Consider the following 20,608-nt stretch of genomic DNA (forward strand, 5'->3'; position numbering starts at 1 on the left):
AGAAATGCTTTCTTTCCAGTCATATGTTAAAGATATACCCTTTTTATTCACTTTCTTTCATCTATGTTTTTACTATGTTTTTTACTATGTATGTTTTGTGATGCTTGCTAGACTAATCAGCAAATTCTATTGGGTCTCCGATTCTGAGACATACCTGTTGGGACCAGCTGCATCAGCTGAACACTTGGAAGTCCATGGGGCTCAACGGGATTCACCTCAAAGTACTGAGGGAGTTAGTAGACATTATAGCTGGGACTTTCTCAACAATTTACCAAAGGTACACTCATCTACAACAAGGGCAAGAGAAGATTCAAGAAAGTACAGACCTGATTTTAACGTCAGTAAGTGGAAAAGTTATGGAGATTGTCCCAGGGGATATGGAAAGGCAGTCAAAGAACAGAGCAATCAGGCACAGTGCGCTGGGGTACCCTGGCCTGTAAATCATAAGACTTCATAAGGGAGGCTTAAAACTCATCTCCACTCTTTCCAGACTTTGAACAGTTTGAGGGAAAAAGCAGAACACAGGCATAAACGGTGCCTTCCTGAGGACAGTCCTCTTCTTGACTACATGAAATAGAAAAAGGCAAAAGTTTATATGGTTGTATACAGAAATCTCTTTGTTTCATCTGTCAGTAAAGAAATGGCTGTTGATGATTAGCTGGCACCACAGTTCCTGCCACAACAATACACTTTTGAGCTTCCTGTTAAGAATGTGTTACTAATTCACTTCATTTATATATAAAATTTCACCAGTTAAGCTGCGATCATATAACCATAGCTGGGTGTGAGGAAAACAGCTTGCAAAAAATGAGTAACATGACAAAACTACGAGAGACTGAATAAACAGCAAATGCTTCCTCAGTTCACGTTTTACCAGATTTGTGGTTGGATTTAACTCTGAAGCAGAGCTCTCTTGAACAGTAAGCATAGGAACTAATTTTTCTTTAGGTACACAGCAACACATAAAGCTGCATAATGAAAGAAGTTTATTAGTTGTAAATAAGCAACGTGGTTGCCTAATAAAATTGGGAGATGCAAATCTGCCTTCTCATAGTTTGCTTTTCATTAGCCCATCACAAAAACTGCCAACATTTTAAAATGGGGAAATATTTTTAGGAATCTCACTAAAATGTATACTTCCTTAAGAAGAAAGTAAAGTTTAACCCACAGATTTTCAGCAAATCTTGTCCAAATGGATATACTGATCCTAAGCATATTTACAAACTCTGGAACAGATTTATGGAAACCACAATATAAATGCAAATCTTACTAGTAAATAGTAAAGAAAATTTTTGATTTAGACATTTTTTCATGGCACTACATGAGTACAATCACTACATTTATTTATAAATCAGAATTTTAGTACTCAGCCATTTGCATCAAAAATAAAATACAGCTCTTATGTTAACTCATAATTAGGTTTTTTAAATTCCAATCAGAATTTGCACAGAGTTCCTGTGGACCAGATTTAGTAATGAGTACCATAAAGTTTATGTAATTTGTTTCTCTTGTCTTCCTTCAAAGTTTAGAATAAATCACACTCCAGCCACAGTGCACCCTTAGTTATGTAGAAAATAGCAATTTGTTATTATTTGCCAAACTTAACCATGATGCTTCTACAAATCTTCTGCAATAAAATTAATAACAAACCCCAGAAATTACTTATTTTAGTTTATGGCATGTATTTTTAAGCAAATAAAAGAATCAGCCTGCAATGGTGTACATAAAGAATGAATTTTCCTTGGACAAATCTCTATACACTTTTGGTTTAACTTTCAAAGTCTATCCAAAATTAGGCTGCTGCTGAAATAACCGCTTCTACATAATTCACCACATGTGCTTCTTGCCACCATCCTTATGCGGGCACTAAACCTTGTACGGCTCAGATTTGAGAGCCAAAACCAAAAGAAACTCCCAAAGCAAAACCAACCACAAACCCAAACGATAACATTCCAGTCAGACATGAAACCATTCGAGTCAGCAGAACAGAACTGATGGATATTTTCGACTCAGTATTACATTAGTTTCAAGTCTTTTGAAAAATCCAATTCCAATCGCAGGTGCTAAGATTTGAGAACAGCTCAGAATTTGATGGAATATAGGTGACAGGAAGGGGTAGGGACAGAAAGGGAGTGGGTAGTAAATGTGATGTATCAAAGCCAGAGGGAGGCAAACATATCTTCACATTAAATAAACAAATAAAAAAATTCTGAAACACTTTGTAAAATGGGAATAATTCAAATGAAAATTTAAATCCCAGTAATATTCTTCCACATTAAGACAAATAAATTATCTTAAAAACAAGACCTGTAACTAATAATTTTATCTAGGTTACAACCTTCTCTGAGCCCTTACACGTATTAGGTTTAAATTTAGTTTCTATAATTCCTTATATTACATACAGAGTTTCTATTCAAAAACTCATTTGCCAAATCCTTTCCTCCTCGCCACAGAATAAAATCCAACAACCAAAGGTCACAGCATGCTGAGCATAAGCGCTGCAGACACAAGGGAGTGCTCTCCATATTTCAAGTAAAAATAAAGAAGACAAAAATAGAAATGCTCCCCTCATTTTATGTTGATTCAATTAATTATGCTATTTTATCATACCTGGAACTTCTGTAGCAGAGCACTGATTCCACTGAGCTTAATCAAGATTTTCAGATGCATAAATAAGAGAAGCATTACTCTCAAAGCATAGCTCCATTTTCTTTTCAGCATGGGGGCTAAATTTCCTTTTCAAGCATAGCAGTGTCAATACAGCAAAGTACTGGCTGATTCCTGATGGGATGCAGAATACAGATCATAACTCAATTTTCAAATAGATCTTATAGTCACAAAATGGAATAAACTACAGATTTTGTTTGGAAATATAATGAATCATGCTTGCAGCTGCTGCCTCTCATTTTGCACCTGAATGTCTGAAAGTACATCTGCACTTACGGGCTTACACACTTTGTGAACAGCTTAAAATCTGACAAATATTTTCCTTTATATGCACAACTCATGTAGGCCATTGGCTCATATATTGATTGAAGACAGAATGAACTCCACTGAAGTAATCTGGACTAGTACTATAATGGAAATTAGATCTGGGCTCATCTGTTTACATCATATCCATTTATCTGACAGAGAGGACTAATCAGGGAAATCTGAAAAATTAACACAGCCTGGCACCTAGACAGATGCAACTATCTTATTTAAAATTACTTTCTTCAAAATGATTTAGCAAGGAAACAACTCACAGAGAAAAAAATATTTTTGTGCAGTTCTCAGCTTAAAGCCATTTTTTCTAGAAGAAAAAGCAATAAAGCCCTTAGAATAGCAAAGTATTACAATTTGAGCTGAAGCCCAGGAATTTTTTTTGTTTGTTGCCTTGCATGTTACAAAAAAACGTGATAAAATGTCTGTCAGTTTGTAAGCTGTACAACTGTAAAGATGTTGGGCTACAAAATTCCACTTTTCTGGATTTTTACATATTTCTGGATATATATAAATATATCCCTATTACATTAAAATGTAATGATAAACCTACAAAAATATAAATAACTGGACTATTTTTTGATACAACTATTTGGATTTTGAAGTGTCCATGTCTATACATAGCTCAATTAAGCCAGCAGAGGGAATATTTTGCCAACTCAGTGCTTGTTCCATCTGTTGAAATAAAGATAGCATTTGTACTTAGATTCAACATACTTTAAAATAAAGTTTTTAAACTGTATTTCTATCAACAGATGTCACTGCTGCCTACGAAAGCCTATAAACTTTGGTTCTAAGGTGAGTTTATACGTTCTAAAAAGAAAATAAATTGGTGTTCACTGTAAAGATGACTGCAGAAACATTACATGAACAAGAGTACGGATATGTGTTACTTTTGTCTTCTAGAATATTGAAAAAACTTTCCGAATGAAAAGTGCATCTGTCATATTGCTTTGTTTTGATGGTTAGATTGCTAAAAATTATACCCATCCCTGTCCCAAGGAAATGCTGGCAGATAAGGTGGTTAGTGCTATTGGCCTCCTAGATCTCATGCACATGGGATCCTTTCTCTGGACTCAAAATGGGAACAGAAAGGTTTACATCTGAATCCATTTTACAATTCTAATTTACAGCTATAGTCACTTATCCTTAGTTTAACATTAACTGGTCTAATCTCAGCTGCTTTAATGCTAGTCTGTCAGCAAATTGGCAGTATTTTTTATTGTTATTGACCACACTCTTAATAAAAGCAGATCGATAAACAAGATGTTCTTCCTGGAGTTTTGTAATACCTTTATTTTATATTCTTTCTTGATTTGGTGTATTTTTTTCCCTAAGTGTTTATTTTTTTTTGTCTCTCAGCTTTTAGACTTCTACAAAATCGGTTTGCATTGTTCAATTGTCTTTTAAGAAACAAGGTTTTATTCACTTTAATTTTGCTATAATTCATTCAAGGACAACTATTAGTAAAGACAGAATTCTATGCTTTTCAGTTATTTGATTTAAAGAGTTGCATATCAACATTTTGGAGACAGAATAAAAGAAAACTAAGAACAAGAGCAAAGTGCATTTTCTCGGACTGCACTGTGTTACAAAAACATCATCAAGATTTTTTTCTACTAAGCACATCAGGATTTTCATACACAAGCAGAATTATGAAGCAATTCGGGTAATCTGCCAATGGAATCAGATTTTCACAGCAAATATGCAGTGAAGACTTCACACTCCAAATGGACTGCTCTGGTAAGCAGCCGTTGTTAGAGGCTCTAGTGCTGAAGAGAAGAATTTTTATTCTGACTTAAGTTTGTGCTTCATTCTTACTATTAGTTTCCTGCTGCTATCCCCATACTCAGATCTCAATGGGTGAGTTCCTAAGAGCTATCTGTCAGGACAGCTCTTTCTATCCACTGTGCAGACATTTTATTCCCTTGTTCAGATGGCCATAATTCCAGGAAATGCTCAGTACAAAGAGGACAATTCCAGCAGAGCTCAGCTATCAGTTAGATGCTAAGCTAGGTAATGACATTTAAAGACAAGACTTAAAACACTGTAGGATAGGAATAAGCCTCCAGAGTAACCTGACATTTTAAAGTTCCTTAACAGAAAACAAACTCATGAAAAGTTCGTTTTGAATACAGGACTGAGCTCATGAAGCAAATTACAGCTTGTAAAGCTCCAATGTGTTGCAAGTTACGTCACAAAAAAATCAAAACAAGAGACAAAATGTCAGTAATAAGTAGATCAAAGGAAGTTACTGGTGTGAATTCAAAGCTAAAATGAACTAAAAAAAATAATCATAGCATTTGTGTTTCCCCAAGTATTTCTGAAGGTTGTTTGTAAAGCCAAACAATTAATGAACAGAATTCAAGTAGCCAATTTCCATCTCTTGTGATAAAGCACTTAAGCAGATACTTAAGTTCCCTGACTTTACCTCAGACTCGGCCATATGCAAATTGGATGATATTAAGTCTTATTAAGAAAGGAAGTTATTACCACATTAGTGTTAGATGAAACCTAATGTGTTAAGAGGGATACTCTGGGAAAAGAATTCTGATTTGACATTTCTGTTAAATATGATCATAACTTCCTTCAGAGGATAGACTTTTATACAAGATCATAATATAAGCTATAATTAATTAAAATCTATTTATATGCTGTATGATACGTAAACACTGATATTCATTTTGGATCAGGGAAGAGAGAAAAGAGATAAACAGTTTGCCGCTATAACAGAAAAACTCATTCTAGAGTATCCAAATGACTAGGACCTACAGCAGGAGAAGGTTAGTGTTTTGTTTTGAGAAAAACTCATATTTCCTGCATAGACAACATTCACTACATGTATGCAAAACCTAAAGAATTAATCTTTAACAGCTGAATTATATGTGAACTAGTAGCAAACAGCTATGGTACTACTGCTGCTAAAAATGAATTAATAAATTGTACTCTGATTAATTCAGTAACTAAATGCATGAAAAATAGAACAGTGGGAAACATAGGAGAAAATTCAGATAACCGCAGGCGTGTTCCTACCAGACTAGCTTGCTTTAGATATTGTTGGATTTCAGTGGCTGAATACAAAATTGTATTGATATTCCTTACAAAATGCATGCATATGTCCAATTATTCATTATCTCTCATACCAAACTTAGGTTTCTGAAGTAGGAGCAATGAATGTAAAACACGTTTTTCCCTCTCTCAGTACAAAGCTACTACTGGACAAAACAGAAAACTATCATTAGACATGCAATAAATGTGCAGTGGCTTCTTTGTAACTTCACGATTAACAACCAGCAGAAAAAAATACAAATAAGAAATAAGAAAAAAAAAATGACATCTGCCATTACCATCTATGCTGAGTCTGTCACCGATGCAACACACAGTAACAGCCAGAGATGCAACTGGATTACAAATCTCAGCATAAGCAAAAGATGGCACTGGAAATGAAAGCAATGCCGTAGGCAATGTAACTTCTTTCCAAGTCAGCTAAGTCTCACTAACACAGGCACTCACAAGGCCTGTATACTTAGTACAGAACTGTCCATCTGGTCATTCCTCGCAGTTGAAATTCCAACAGATATCAAACACAGATGCTACATATCAACTCCAGAAATTTAGCTTCAGTGTTGAACTATGCCCCAGTGTTTGTCTACTGTGTTAGGCTGATTCTATGAATTTATGCTGAATTTATGCGAGGAGATGAAGTAGTTGCTCCATTATTTTGAGTACCACTGTTGGCCCACGGCATCCTTTTTTCTCTTACATGAACTTGGATTAAACAGTGCTTCCTCTCATTCTTACCTTTTTAATTTTTTTGCTTAGTCTGATTGACACAATTTGGAGTAAAAATCCTCCAGAAATTTTAGAAAGAAAACCAGTCTTGGAATACTCTAATCATGGCATTTTTCTATAATGTGACAAATAAATGGCATAAGGGGAAACTGAATTAGTTCTGTCTGGTAATGCTTCCACCATTTTGAAGGTGTCATTAGCAGGAAAGATGTGGAAAATGTGTTCATGTTTTTAATCTATGACTGAACCAACAAATTTGTGATGGCCAATGAAGATGGTTCATCAAATCTTTATCAAGGGTTCTGCAATTACAACTCATTTTTAGTACTTAGTTTATATCCACCAGAGTTCAAGTATAAAGTGCAAGAATCCTTGAGGCTATTTGCTTTTAAGACCAAAGAACTACTGGAAAATTCCAAGCATATCTATCCTAACTAGACTAGAACACACAGGGAATATATTGTTTGGCCAAACACAGTGCGACTGTCTGTCAGAACACCTCACATCTCTTCCCCTGCAAAGTCTCATCTTCCACATCTAATGCTGAGAAAATTCCCATCTTTTTTTTCTTTGAATGCTGTTGCTTGTTCACCACAGTTCATATAGCACCCCCAAAGTTACAGACAAAGTTTATATCACCAGGCTCTCTCTCACTTTTTGTTTTCTTTCTTTTGTTTTTCCTGCTGTTCACAATAACTACAGAATAACAGAATAAAATACACATTGTCAGAAGGGAGTTTTCAGCAGGTTTGTATTTACCTTCTGCTTGAACTGGATTAGATGCTCTTTCATGCAAGAAGGCTAAGGGTAAAATAAAAACTCTCACTTGTGTGCTTAAGAGGATATGTGCTAAATAAAACCATTTCTGTGAAATATTACTGTGCTTTTTTACTGCTTTTTTTTTTCTTACAGAAAAATTCAGATAAGTTTGGTTTTGCACAAATGCAGTAAGACTGTCACCACAGACAACAGTTCTGCTTTGCACATCTCAGATGCCATTAAACCACAAAATGCCAGTAAGATGCTTCAGACCAGTGTATGAGAGACTATTCAACAAAACAAGTAATTTAAGTTATGGAGAGACCATCTGGCAATTGGAGCACTATGCTGCACCTATGTTAACAAATTTTACTAATAAAATTTGCCTCTTACTATTATATCACCTTAAGGCAGATGGAATCTACTGAAATATCACAAACTGCTCCCAGCTGTGGGAGGACAAACAGAAAAATCAAGACATGAACCAAGTTATCCTGCAATTTCTCAGCTAAAAAAACAACAACATGCAGATGGTTTTACGTGTGACAGAGAATCCAAGTGTTATTGCAGACTATTTTGAATTCTTCAAAGCAAGGTCAAATGCTACATCTAAAAATTATCAATAGCAGATTTCCTCCAGTATGGATATTAACCTAGCTCTCCAGCTTGGTATTAATTCATACATCCCAAACTGCTCCTCTTGCATGTTGGCTTCATTCACCATCTCTCTCACTTACCCCAGTCTGCACTCCTTTTTGCTGGCTGAAGGCTCTGGAAATTTATTTTGCAAGTATGAAATCATAGCATAATTTATCTTTAAAAAAGCAATACTAATGCTGGTTGGTGCATAACTCCTGTCTTCAGAGGAACAACGTTAAAGAGACTGATAGCTGACATGAAAGTCTGTCAGACTCAATTAAAATAGGAATTTAAAAAATAACATCAAAAGGAACAAATCACTGTAGAAAGTTAACTGGATAAGTTATCTGTGGAAATTGGTACTCCACAGCATCACATTTTCATGAGGGAACAAAAACTTCCAGTTTGTACACTACACGGTCATGCAGGGGCAGGCTGCCACATTCACTGGTGTTGGTTTGGATATGCAACTTGGGTGTACTGGACTTCTGCTTTCTGAATATTCCAGGTTCATTCTGTATGCATCATGCCAGCATTTTGATACATGCGTTGTAGCTCTGAAATAATATTCTGTTTCTGCTGTTTGGAAATCATGAACCACTCTGCAAAATCCTGTAGTTCTACATCAAGGAAATTTTTAAATGAAAAAGGAAGACATCAACTGAAATCCAGATGCACAGTTGCCTTGAAGGAGAGGCCACTGGGATGCATAAGCACAATGCCACACAGCTTTTTCAAAGAGCAATCTGATAGCAAAAAAGGTGATTTGTAGTGAGAACAACACATGAGTATGAACATGCTTTACTGAAGTAGCTATGCCAGTAATAATTTGCTGGAAGAAACACTTCTGGTAAAATTTTGCAACGTAGATGTGCTGTACATGGCTTGTGAATTGTTTTCACCTTGATATTACAAAGATTACATCCCTGCCAAAAATACAACAGATGCTTCAGTGAAATGCAAAGAAGTTTCAAGCTGGTTGACTACAATGATATTTTGTTCTGGTTTTAAATTCTGGCAACAAACAGCATTATTACTTTTCTCCATATCATTTTTGTATTGATTCAAAATAGGCACTAGCAGTCTTTGGAACTGTAAGGCTTTTCCTCCTTTCATATTAATTTGGATATTATCTTCTGTTCAATAAACTTACTATTTCAATAATTTATATATAATTTCAATAATATATATATGTATATGAGCATACAAAAAAAGAGCTCATTCACAGACTATTGCATGAAAATGAGATGCAATTCACAACCCAAATATTTAGCAGAGGTAGCCTGCATCAAACCGCAAAAATTAACTTACAGCAATAATGTAGACAAGAACTATTAAAGATACAGGAATCGCTGCATTCCAAATATGAATGGATATTCTTTTCACTTGTCTTAGACAATTAATGGCACTATATGAGTAAATGGGAATATATATCCCTCTCATGCTTTTAAACAAAAAAAGCAGTGTGATCTGTTAGAGAATTCCTCATATCACAGATTCCATGCTGAACAAGAGCTGATAGTGTACCCAGATGGTCAAGAGGGCCAACGGCATCCCGGCCAGCATTAGAAATTGTGTGGCCAGCAGGAGCAGGGAGGTGATCATCCCCCTGTGCTCAGCACTGGTGAGGCCGCACCTTCAGTACTGTGTTCAGTTTTGGGCCACTCACTACAAAAAAAATACATGGAGACCCTGGAACGTGTCCAGAGAAGCGCAATGAAACTGGTGAGAGGTCTGGAGCACAAGTCTTACGAGGAGCGGCTGAAGGAACTGGGATTGTTCAGTCTGGAGAAGATGAGGCTCAGGGCAGACCTTACTGCACTCTACAACTTCCTGAAGAGAGGTTGTGATGAGGAGGGGTTTGGTTTCTTCTCCCAGGCAACAAACAGGACCTGAGAAAATGGCCTCAAGTTGTTCCAGAGAAGGTTTAGGTTAGACATAAGGAAGAACTTTTTCTCTCAGAGAGTGGTCAGACACTGGAATGGCTGCCCAGGGAGATGGTGGAGTTGCTGTCCCTGGCAGTGTTCAAGAGGAGTCTGGGTGAGGAGATATGAGATATGATTTAGAGGCTTGTGGTAGCAATGGTGATGGGAGGACGGTTGGACTACATGATCTTGCAGGTCGTTTCCAACCTTGCAATTCTATGATTCTATGATTTTCTTGGTTAAAATGTGGATTTCATTCACCAAACAAACAAAAATTTAGTGTTTTCTATTCCATTTGCTTCAAGAAAAAAATCTGTCTGCCACGTTTTTGGAAGTGCTTATTTAGAAAAGAAAAAAAACAAACAAATGGAACTGCTACAGTGTATTACACACACAAAAGGTATTTCCTCTACAAATTAAAATATGGTTCATTATTGCTATTTTATGTAAAGTCTATAAGTTAATTGCATTACAGTAGTTAGTTCTACTTTACGCAGCTCTATAATCAAAGTGCAGAATAATTAGGATCACTAATAATTTTCTCAAGAGTCACCTGTCAGCACCCATAACTCATTATAAAAACAATTATGTCACTTGTGGCATATCTTTCAATATTTTGGTGTCTGCCAAAGTAAAAATCAATAAAAGGTTATTGCTATTCCAAGTCTGTTATCAGGTGAGCAGCTCCAAAGGCACTCCCTGTTAGGGAACTGCCATGAAAGCTTTCAGAACTGCGTAATCCTGGAACATGATTAGAGTATTCCAGTGAGCATATTTCATAACACCCAAGTATTTTCAGACTTATCATTAATACCTACAGTTAAATATGTAGTGGAGTTAAATAGTTACTGTGGAACACTGATGTAGAGTGCTGAATAACACTCAAAAAACTTGTTGGAAGTTAGCACATATTTCTATGAGGATGTGTTTGACAACAATTGTGTCTCAACCGACTTCTGGTGCGTTCATTCCCTGCCATCCAGGCAAACATTCCTCCACTTTAATACTCAATATACGCATTACAAAACACTCTGCAGATTTCAACATCTGTAAATCCCACTTAAGATGTCACTACAACATGCTACTACTGCAATTAAAGTCTTGGTTCTTCACCACAATGAAACGTTAGTAACTATTTTGCCAGAGCTGCTCATCTGCCTACGTGTTATATTTCCATATTGCTGATCTTTGAGAGTTTATTTTTGTGTTGCCAAAAGAAATGTTTCAACAGCAGCTACATTTCCAAAAGAAGTAGCTCCTAATAAACAAAGAAATCTGTTGGTTAGGTCTAAATAGGTTTATAGGCAGTTTGAGTGCAAGTGAATGAATTCATGAAGGAGACTTCATTTACAGACATGTACCTTTGCAGAAATCAGGGCTTGTTGAGTGGACACAGTGAAGAAAAAGCACTGTAGAGCAAGGAGTAGTTTTGTTTGTATGAATAAATAACAAAGAGGTGGTGCTATAATGGAGCAATGAGAGATGAGTCAAAATACATTAAGTTTGGGAATAACCCCTCTGTAGACCAATCTCCAGAACCAATCTTCAGGACTGCAAATCCCTTCCTCCCGTGTGAGAACACTGACATCATAAAATCAAGTGTCTGCAGGTGAAGATGCCCAGAGCCTTCTTTACAGTCAAAATTGACAGTAACAAACTTGCTACTTCCCACCATCAACACTCAATGCCTCGCATTCATGCCAATGACAAGCTTAATGTGAACTATGACAAATACAACCAAATCACATGAAATGAAGCAGACGCAGAAGCTCTTTTGATCATTCAGATTAACCAGTACTACAGTACAGAACATTCAGAAGGTGAATCTCAATGAAAAATCCTCCAACACTTTTTACTGCAAAACAAGTATTTACATGAAAACATCACTAGGTTATCTTCCAAAACTGTCTATATTCAAAAACCATAATTTATCTCTGAGAAAGATGGAAATGAGATCACTCAATTTACTTTACCTTTGCAATGTTCTCATGCAGTTTGAAGGAGGGATCCAGCTCTTCAGTTCTCGTCGCGTGCATTGGAAAAAGAGCTTCAGAGAGAAAGCTAGAATTCTGTGAGAAAGAAATCAGAAAACGTTTAGCATTCAACATCCATTTCTTCCTCCTAATGCTCATTGGATTTTGTTCAGAGTTTCACAACTCTTCCAACTGTTCTTAAGTTTCGGTAACTAATAGCATTTATTTTACTCATCCAATCAACTGATTCCAAGTCCCTGAAAGACGCAAATCCCCCCTAAATTTTATGACTATTTCTGCAACTGCAGTTGTCTTTGTAATCATGCTTCCTAAACCAGCAAAGAATTTTGCCTAGAGGGAAAAAAAAAAACAAACCACCTAACTTGAATGAGGCAGGATTTAGTCTTCAGAGGAAATATAAACACAGTAACCAAAGAAGACACTTTTACCTTCTGTGAACATCCTACCTCTGTGTACAGTAATATCATCTACCTAACATGGTCAGTTCCCCACAGTTATATCCCCTAGGTTAACCACTCTTTAATATTATTTCTACAAGATGCTTGCCTCTTCTCATATAGTAAGAAAGAAAGAAAGCAGGTTGCATATTTACTGACATCAGGAAATGATAAATTGATATCCAGGTGTGGACTGGAAAAAGCAAAAACATACCAAATAAAAGTAGGTCTCAAATGTACACAGGTGCCTAAATTGAGATTTATAAATCTAATTGATCCATGTTTGTGAACTTGATGTAACAGTTCAGAAAAAAAAGTAGAAAGATTTTTTTGTACACCCTCATAGCTCTTGCAAAACACATTCTAAAATTACGCTTACTTTTGCTAAATGCTTGAGATACGGGGAACCTTTAGTCATGGCTATAACAGCTAGGAAACCAGTGTCTAGGTAATCTCTTCATTGGACCATATGCTCCATTTATTTGATAAGCATATTTTCAATGCACTTACCAACAGCAATGAGTCTAATACAAAAATACAGAAACTACAGCCAAAGTTACTTCAGTAACAAGCAGAAGGATATATCAGTGCATGGCTATCATGTCATTCTAAAACTTTTAACTACAGGTAGTTCTAAGAAATATATACTCTTCAAAATGAACTCAGAGCTTTGACATAAAAGTACTCAGATACTTAAATACTTAGACACAAGAATACTTAGAATATTCTGTTTCATTTACATGTTTTCTGTAGAGGACTAAAAGGTCACCTCAAGAAAGCTCTGTGCCAAGTTCTGGTTAGCTCAAGACCACTCAATTCAATATCATAATGTTATGCATCTCCTATCAGATGGCCTGTCGTGGTTTTGATTTTTCAGAACACAAATGTAGCATTATCCTGTTTAACAGGAATATTCCAAGGTCCTTTATTAGATTTTGCATTTAGTGTGCAACCTGTGCAATAAAGAATATCATAATAGCTTAGCAGATGTATACAATTGGGAATGCAAAAAGACTGCAAGACTCTCATTAACGTACTTCTTTTATATGTCTTCACATCTGGGCTCTAAGGAAATAATCTCTGTCAGACAGCCCTGACAGAATTTCCCAGGGAAGTATCAGCTTCCATATTCAGTTTCAGATTAAGTTAGCTCTGCCCTTGATCTCAGATTTGCAAGCATCTTTTAGTGATGCTTTTTTTTTCTGCGCAGGGACAATGATAAGAATATGAGAAAATACATTCATTAAGAAAGGTTACGTAGCAAAACCATGTGACTTGTGAAAGGACTATATTTTTCACGATTTGTAGAATAGAATAGAATATTGCTCAGGTTGGAAAAGACCTCAAAGATCATCAAATCCAACTGCAACCTAACCATATTACCCTAACTGGTTCTGAAGCTTGACCAAATCAAACAAGTGTTCTGCAAGTCTGTGAGTAATTTTTATGTTCTGTGAGTATATATATAAAATAGTAATAGAAGTAATAACTTGACAGCATCCCTGGATTGGAAATACCTAAATCATATCATCATTACATCTCTGTAAAAATCATTTTGGAAAACATCTGTAGTCTTTTCAGATTGAATTCCAAATAAAATTCAGAGACGTTCTTGGTTCTGTATTCAAGATGAACAATTTTTCTGGCTTATTTTCCTCCAGATTGTTTGGCAGTATTGCCAAGGTTCTGAAAGCAAATCTTTTTCAAATACAGGCTTCTCATATCTACAAGGCTGCCATTTCTTCAGTTTCCCTCCCTTGATATATACTGATCCTTCAAAAGCTTTTATCCTTACACTCCAAAAATACTTCACTGTCAATACAAACAAGTAGGGAACATATGACCAAAGTATGTTACTCATGTACCCGTGGGGGATACAAGGGTGGTATCTGATACACATCCACTTAAACAGAATTGCATTGTACACATGCAATATACCACGTGATAGTCTCCAAGAGCTAGTTTGGGGCACTACACTGGCACAGCACTGTTGGCCATCTGTCCCAACTAGCATGAGACATAAATACACTACAATCAGATCAGCAATGCAATATGTCAATATGCTGCAGTCAAAGCTACTCAGTTTAGGCCTAGTTCCCTACACATGCTCAAATCCAACTCTAGCACTACTACTTACAGCCTACTTAGACATTGGAATAGTCTCACAGACATGTTCAGGAAAGCTCAGAGACAGGTAGGTCTCAAAAGTACTAGTTACATTGTTGGTAATTTTTCTAGTTAATTTTTTTCTACAGGTTAACATCCATATGATGAATCTTACATCAGTATTTCCATGCATTTGTAGAGAATTATTTCTGGTCATAAGCTACCACCATTATGTTACAAAATTAATAAAAGTATATAATTAGCCCTCATTCATAAAAATTTTTGCATTCAGTTGTGCATCTAGGTGTTATATAACTGTCACAGAAATATCAGCATAATAAGGGAAGTCATCTCCCCTTCAGAAGGAAGATCTCAGAGAGACGATATGTAAACTCACTCATTATAAAGACAAAATACATACTTCAAGATTATTTCATTACATCTATTCATCTGTTTTAAGCTTGTGCACTAGTTTACAGAGCCATATCATTCGACTGAAGGGAGGTTGAGGAAGATTCTCTTTCTGCTACAGTGGTGCTAATCCTGTTCATCATTATTTGCATAATGGTAATTAATACCCTACAAAAAGTTACATTATTTATATTCTTAGGTATCTTACTGACTGCTATATGAGATGCATATCTATCTGCATCTAGAAAAATGTTCTTTCTTTGGAATCTAAAAGAGGAGGACCAGATGCACGTACTGCAGGGGAACATTTTATCTGCTTTTATTGCCCCGTACCCCAGACACACACCTGAAGAGTACAGGTTAGAATTTCTAGTAGTGCTATGTTTTTACCACACCCAGTAGTGAGAGACAAAAACACTGAAAGTATATATTCATACCCATCTTCTCAATTTAGGTGCCTTCACAAAGCATCTAATTTAGATGGGATGAACTCAAGCATCTGTATCTTTCAAAGACTGAATGATTTGATGCTCATAACCATGCCATAAGCAGGCCGCTCCTTCCAGAAACCATGCACAAGACAAGAATTTTCCCTTCACTTGGGAGCTTTATCCATTTACCAACATGTTCAGTGCTCTCCTTCCCTACATGTGAATATCTTCTCCTTGTCTGATGTTACCAAGAAAGGAATCCTCAGGATTCCAGTGCACCGTCAATTCAAGAAAAGCATAAGGGTGAAATTCATAGCAGCTCCTAAAGTTTACCAGTGTCTCTGATGGCTATTCTTGTTTAGCTATCATGCACACTAATCACACTAATAATTTATTCATTATATTAAGTGCAATTATTCCTTTGATTTTTTACAAATAGGAAGGGATACTTAATAAAAAATGACTGATTATCTACAGTGTCATCAGCAATAAGTAGAAAGACTAATAAAGTGACTTCCAAGTGACCAGCAGTTCTCTGTAATGAAAAGAACAGTACTTTACTCACATTTATCAATTTTTAAAATAAATACCTACATATGCTTGCCTGCACAGTCTCACTTTCCTACAACTTTTGTCGCAGCATTTAGGGCAAGCTTTAATTGGAGTGGCATCATCCACGTAATTTAATAACTACCAAATTTTCAAACCTCACATAAAAAACTACCCTACTTTTATTCTGCAGGACAAACAGTTTATGCAAACACACTCTTTTAAGAGTATTACCGCAAGCCTGTAAAATGGCAGCACAAATTGGAAGCACATGACACCCATAACTACCAGAGACAAAGGAGAAACTGCCCATATTCCTCTTTGGTGACATGACATCATTGATTATCAACATCTACCATAAATCATCTATCAAAGCTTTTCCACCCTCAAGCAGAGTTACAGAAACAAGACGCTACCACGCTGAAAATGATGCAGAACACCAGTTACTGTATGACTGATAGAAACAGATTCAAAACATTCGCTGTGCAAAGTCGCACAGCAATGAAAACAAAACAATTAACTTCTAGACATTTTAAAAATATTTCTTTATTAATTGCTTAGATACAACATATTTAACAGAAAGAGGAAAAATTATCAGAACTAGCTATGTTCTTCACCATTTAGAGGAAAGCCTGTTTTGATGTTCAACTGAATTTGGTTTCATTACTTAACATTCTTGGAAAGGAAAAGAGCTAAAGTCTTTTTCTGTTACCAGTATTTTACCTAAACTACCATTTTTCCAGACTATTATGTTTCCTGAGCACAGACAGACAGACATACATGACTTTGACTGTGACTTGGAGACCAATCAAGAGAACCACTGTCAACATCTAGATAAAATTTTGTTCCTCGAAGATGTAGCAAAGCTCATTTTGTGAATAGACAGAGTTTAAAGTACTATGTAAAGTTTCTCCCTTGCCACTAATGGGGAAGTGACTCTCTCATTATTTATTCAGTTCACAGGCCTGTCTTCCACGTGTTATGAAATCTACTGGAACTTTTGAAAGTTTTACCATTTTTTGTTCGTGAAGCAGGAGGTCTTTCTCCTTTTGCACAATTTAAATAGCAAGAAATACTAGGTCATAAGTATTTACATTTTACAGGCAAGTGGTGTGATTGAACCCCAAGCAAACTGGAGCTCTGATGTGGATCAGTCTTGCTATATTCCTGGAAGCAAACAGAGAAACTTCATTTTTGTTCAAAGCTAGGTTACCTGAGGACAGAATTCAGAGTAAGAGTCTTTGTCAAAAAGTCAAAAAAAAAAAAAAAAAAAAAAAAAGTTTTGTAAATAACATTTGTCTCTTGTTTCTCTACACAGGATGTTGTTAGTTTCAGTTTCTTCCTATGACAACAGGCTGAGAGAGCTGAGGCTGTTCACCTTGGAGAAGAGAAGTCTATGGGGAAACCAGACAGTGGTACTTTGGTATAGAAAGTGAGCCTATCAGAATGAAGAAAAAACATACTCTTCAGCGGAGTCTGTCTTTAAGTAGTCTGCTGTGATAGGTCAAGAAGAATTGGCTAGAAATTAAAAGAGGGGAGATTTAGATAGGGTTAAGGAAGATTATTTTTGCAGCACAATCCCTGCTTGTAACTCCAAGATAACAATTTCTTTTTTCCAATTGTCTTCTCCAGACTGTGACTATTCCTTTTGCTTGTCAGATCAGTCCCTTCTGCAATGAAAGGTTTGGAAATTCCTTCGATTTTTATTACTGTATTCCTTTCACACTAGTCCTCTCCTTCATTTGCAGTATCTACGCTCTGGAGAACTCTCCTCTGGAAGCCAACTAGCAATTAACCCTCCTTACAAAGACTCTGGATAACCCTGTGGAGCCCACAGCAGCTGGGCAAGGTCAGCAGGAAGCCTTTACTACTACCTCATTTTAACTGCTGCCTTTTAAAGGAACACAAAACAAACAAGCAAAGATGAGCAAGAAATCAAGGCACATTTTAGCACCATGCCAGACCATTGTGAGACACTCTAAAATTTGGGCAGTCCAATTCACCCAATTGAAACTTTTCTCTTGGCTATTTACCAACTTTGCAAATTGTTCTGTAGGTACACAGAACAATCCAGATCAAGAACGTCTTCTCTTCTGATTTTAAGCTATACTTTTCTAATGCAGTAGGTAGACAGGAGAGTAGCAATAACTCTTGGATTCCCAGTATAAAACTTCTGGTTTCGCTCTTCAGAAGAGAAATGAATGAGTGTAGCAGCCATTTAGAAGCTAGCTTCCAAAAATCCCATTTGCCTCATATTCCTTTTAGAATGATCAGTTAACCTCATCTTTTCAGTACTCATTTAATGAAACATTCTGTGAAATTAGAAAGACATTGATGTTCTACTTTTCAAATAATGGGTCACTTCTGATTAAACTTCGATTGAACATTCAACTTTCAATCTCAAAACAAATTGCCTCCTTCTCTTTTTAATTTGAACCCGATTTCTTGCTGCCCTCAGGTCTCCTGACAGTAATTAATTGATTAATGAATTGATTAAACGTGGCTCTAAAAATGCAGAAAGAAAAGTCTAAAAACTCCAAACTTAGCTTGCTCTTGCTAATATACGATGGACGTTTGCATTAAAATTCAGTCCTGATTTATTAGACTTCTATTCCTAACTTATCTGCCCTCTACCAATAAATCGAATAGCATACTTCACCTTCTAAAGGCTCTAAATTTGCCACTCCATATGTAGTTTCCTTTATCATACATCCAATTCATTTATCAACTTTCACCCAAACCATTTAAAATCATGAATAAAAATATAGGACTTCTGGTATTTTAAAGTAAACCAGAATCTATACTTAAACTTATTGTATATTTCTTTTTTGCTGCCACTGAAAATAAAATATATAAGATAGATAAAACTAAAAGTAAGGGAAATAGTTCTGTTGTAAATACAAGAAGTTTTGCTTACTAGACTAGGACAATGCTGCATCTACAATAACAATACAATAACAATATTCCTGTTTTCTTGATTGTTACTTATATCATTATATATCATATATAACTCATACTTATATCATTAGACTTAGCATCCCTTTCTGATGAATAATCAATAAATCTCTATAGATTTGTGTTGTTTTGTTTTGGTTTATTTGTTTCTGAAAGTAAATTGCAGTGTTTGTGCAGTGTAAACAACCAGCGGAGCTTTCTTGATTCAGCTCAGTTTGGAAAAACTTTATCAGTTTGTCTTGTCAATATTTGTCAATATTATAAACACTTAGGACAGCTTCGCCCATCTCCACTACACATTTCCAATTCTGTACAGCACAGAAGTAAGAGATACTTAGGAAGGAACAATAGAAGGAAAGCAGTGAGGAAAACAAAATCCTTTGGCAATTTGTGCAGTTAGGTCAAACAGTATAAGCACAATAGTCAAATGTTGCCATGAGTCCCAAACTCAGCAAAGCAAATACCAAAAAAAAAAAAAAAAAAAAAAAAAAAAAAGTCAAGAGAAAGCTCTTTCTTTCTTTCTTTATATAAATCAAAGAATAATGTCCAGTGGAGGAGAATTTAGAAGTATAAGGCCTCTGCTGCATCAGGACTGAGAATATAATCTGTTGCCTGTTCACATTTACATGCTGGATCTTTTCCACTAGCTATTAACCTGTTTCACTCCTTCTGTAATACAACAGCACAAAGAGCAGAAGTGCAGCAGCCTGAGGGGGGACACACAAACATGCAATGTCTAGACAATAAAACAGAAAGGAAGCAGTGCTTACCTTCAAAACCAGACTGGGAAACAAGTCTACTTGGGTTGCTGAATTCACCTGCAGAGCCACCACTATCAAGTTATGGCAGTCTAAAGCTATTACCCACAGAGGACTACAGGTGTATGAGGAGGTGTCTATATCTGTAATTCATTGACACAGCAAAAAATTTGTCATAGTATGAAGGAGAAAGCCACATTAGAAAGATAAAGAGAAAGCAGAAAGCAGTAAGCAAAACAAAAATACCTTAAAATCTGCACTGCAGGCTCTCACTAATTCCTTCTTCCATTTTTCCCTAAGTCAAGCAATTGGCATAGGTACCTTGGCAGCAAATATACAATTCTGTTATTTGTGAAACAGGTGTTTCGCCTTAGATAGGCTAAAACACCATCTCTTCTCTGTTTTCTTCTTCCTTTTTTTATTTTTTTTTCCCCTGGCAAGACAGCAGAGATTGAACTAGGGTTTTATTGGAACAAGTAATGGAGAAGTGCATCTCATAGATTAACATACGGTTTTCTTCAGCCATCTGGAAAACTTTTTTTTTTTTTTTTAATGAGAAGGCAAAACATAATTAATCACATTTTAAATAGTCTTAGTGAAATAGTGGATCATGTCACAAAGAACATACCAAAGCCAAAGTCTGATTCGCAAATACGTGGTTTAAACCAAACTGATGAAACAACACCAGGCATTAAGGTGTGGCATACAGGATTTCAACTAATAAAGGCCCTTAAATCTGCAAGTATATCACAAAAGGGAGTGCGTGCCTCTCCATCTTACTAACAAACTGACTTCTCCCTTTCTTGCAAATGCTCTTAACATCGAATTAAACATTCACCCATAAAATCCATGAATGATTAAGATTTAAAA

The 20,608-nt window shown here is 36.0% G+C and overlaps 1 protein-coding gene across 1 annotated transcript in view; it reads right to left on the bottom strand.

Annotated features, from left to right (window-relative positions):
• The window catches only part of NAALADL2 (N-acetylated alpha-linked acidic dipeptidase like 2), a gene marked incomplete at both ends in the record, with an annotated part of 278,850 nt that overhangs the window by 28,827 nt on the left and 229,415 nt on the right, over positions 1 to 20,608 (bottom strand). The window contains one exon of the mRNA XM_079539540.1: positions 12,071 to 12,166. Within this exon, the coding sequence (XP_079395666.1) occupies positions 12,071 to 12,166 (96 nt within the window). The remainder of the gene's footprint in view (positions 1 to 12,070; positions 12,167 to 20,608) is intronic.

The sequence above is a fragment of the Tetrao urogallus genome (genome assembly GCF_951394365.1).
Source record: "Tetrao urogallus genome assembly, chromosome: 9".
Taxonomy (NCBI): Eukaryota; Metazoa; Chordata; class Aves; order Galliformes; family Phasianidae; genus Tetrao; species Tetrao urogallus.